This window comes from Cryptosporidium hominis (genome assembly GCF_000006425.1).
Source record: "Cryptosporidium hominis TU502 chromosome 3 CHRO013101, whole genome shotgun sequence".
NCBI lineage: Eukaryota > Apicomplexa > Conoidasida > Eucoccidiorida > Cryptosporidiidae > Cryptosporidium > Cryptosporidium hominis.
In genome coordinates, this window is record NW_666427.1 from 1 (window position 1) to 1123 (window position 1123).

The 1123-nt window shown below is 30.3% G+C and overlaps 1 protein-coding gene across 1 annotated transcript; it reads right to left on the reverse strand.

Moving 5' to 3' along the window:
- Window positions 1-201: 201 nt before the first annotated feature.
- Chro.30275 (type ii proteins geranylgeranyltransferase beta subunit) lies at window positions 202-819 on the reverse strand. The annotated part of the gene is made up of 1 exon (XM_659834.1): window positions 202-819. One exon carries the CDS (start codon window positions 817-819, stop codon window positions 202-204), a length of 618 nt encoding a protein of 205 aa, XP_664926.1.
- Window positions 820-1123: the final 304 nt, after the last annotated feature.

The following is a 1123-nucleotide window of genomic DNA, read 5'->3' on the forward strand; positions in this document are numbered from 1 at the left end:
CTATCATTCCCTTTAGCTTCTGAATTGACTATCTCTTCAAGATAAGGAAGCGTTGTCCAGAATATGTCGCCGCATGAGCAATTATATGATAAAGTTCCCGAATAAATATCCAACCATTCCAACTCATCAATGTATATGACTTTCCATATAAATCCGTTTTTATCATTCATGGAAAGGTTAGAATTAGCAATCAATGCAAATTTAAATTGTTTTATTTAAATATTTTTCCGATATAACAGAAATTGGGTCAATCTTAATTAAAGGCTCAAATACTTCGAACGGTTCTGTAGGCTCATAAAATTCTAAACTTGATTTTTCCGAATCACTATTAAATATCAGAGACAATGCAGAAATTGAAAGAAATGTATGCAGCGGATCTGAATGATCTTTGTTGTCGGCATTAAAAGGAGATTTTTGAAAACCGCCATAAATATTATTTTGATGGCATAGAATTCCATTTATCAATATTTTTAATATTTTTGAGTTAATGATTGATGAACAGTCCATATTTCTATTAATAATAATATTTTTCACGATCTTAAGACTTGCAAATACCCACCATGAGTAGCATACATCACATTTTTTCCCAATGCGTCCATTAAAGCAATACGATTGATACTTAGTATTTTCGTGACTTTCAGAAGCGATGATTCTCTTTAATAGCCACCTGTTTAGTCTGTTAAAATTAAATAGCAAATCAATTGAGTTGTTTTTCGTTATTTCTTTGATTATTGCTATCGATGAAACTGCGCAGAAAGTATATCCTGCATGGGACTCGTCTTTATAGCGTTTCCCGAATCCACCATCTTTGTTTTGCATATTAACCAATAGCTCTGTTAGTTCTGAAATTCTAAAGACTGAATCTTGTTTTAAATCTGAATAGTTCGATAAATAGTATACAAGTAATGTTGAATAAATAAACCTGACGTCAAATTGTCTTAAGCAGTTTTTGGAGTTATTAATATATATTTTTTCACCTCTCAAGGCAATTAGGCTTTTTATAAAAGCACTTAAATCATATTTGTTATCTTCAGTAATTTTATTGTTTAATATTATCTTTATTTGTATCCCACTAAGTATAGAAAGAATGGAAGGTCTAACAAAATCAAATGGATTAAGAGAA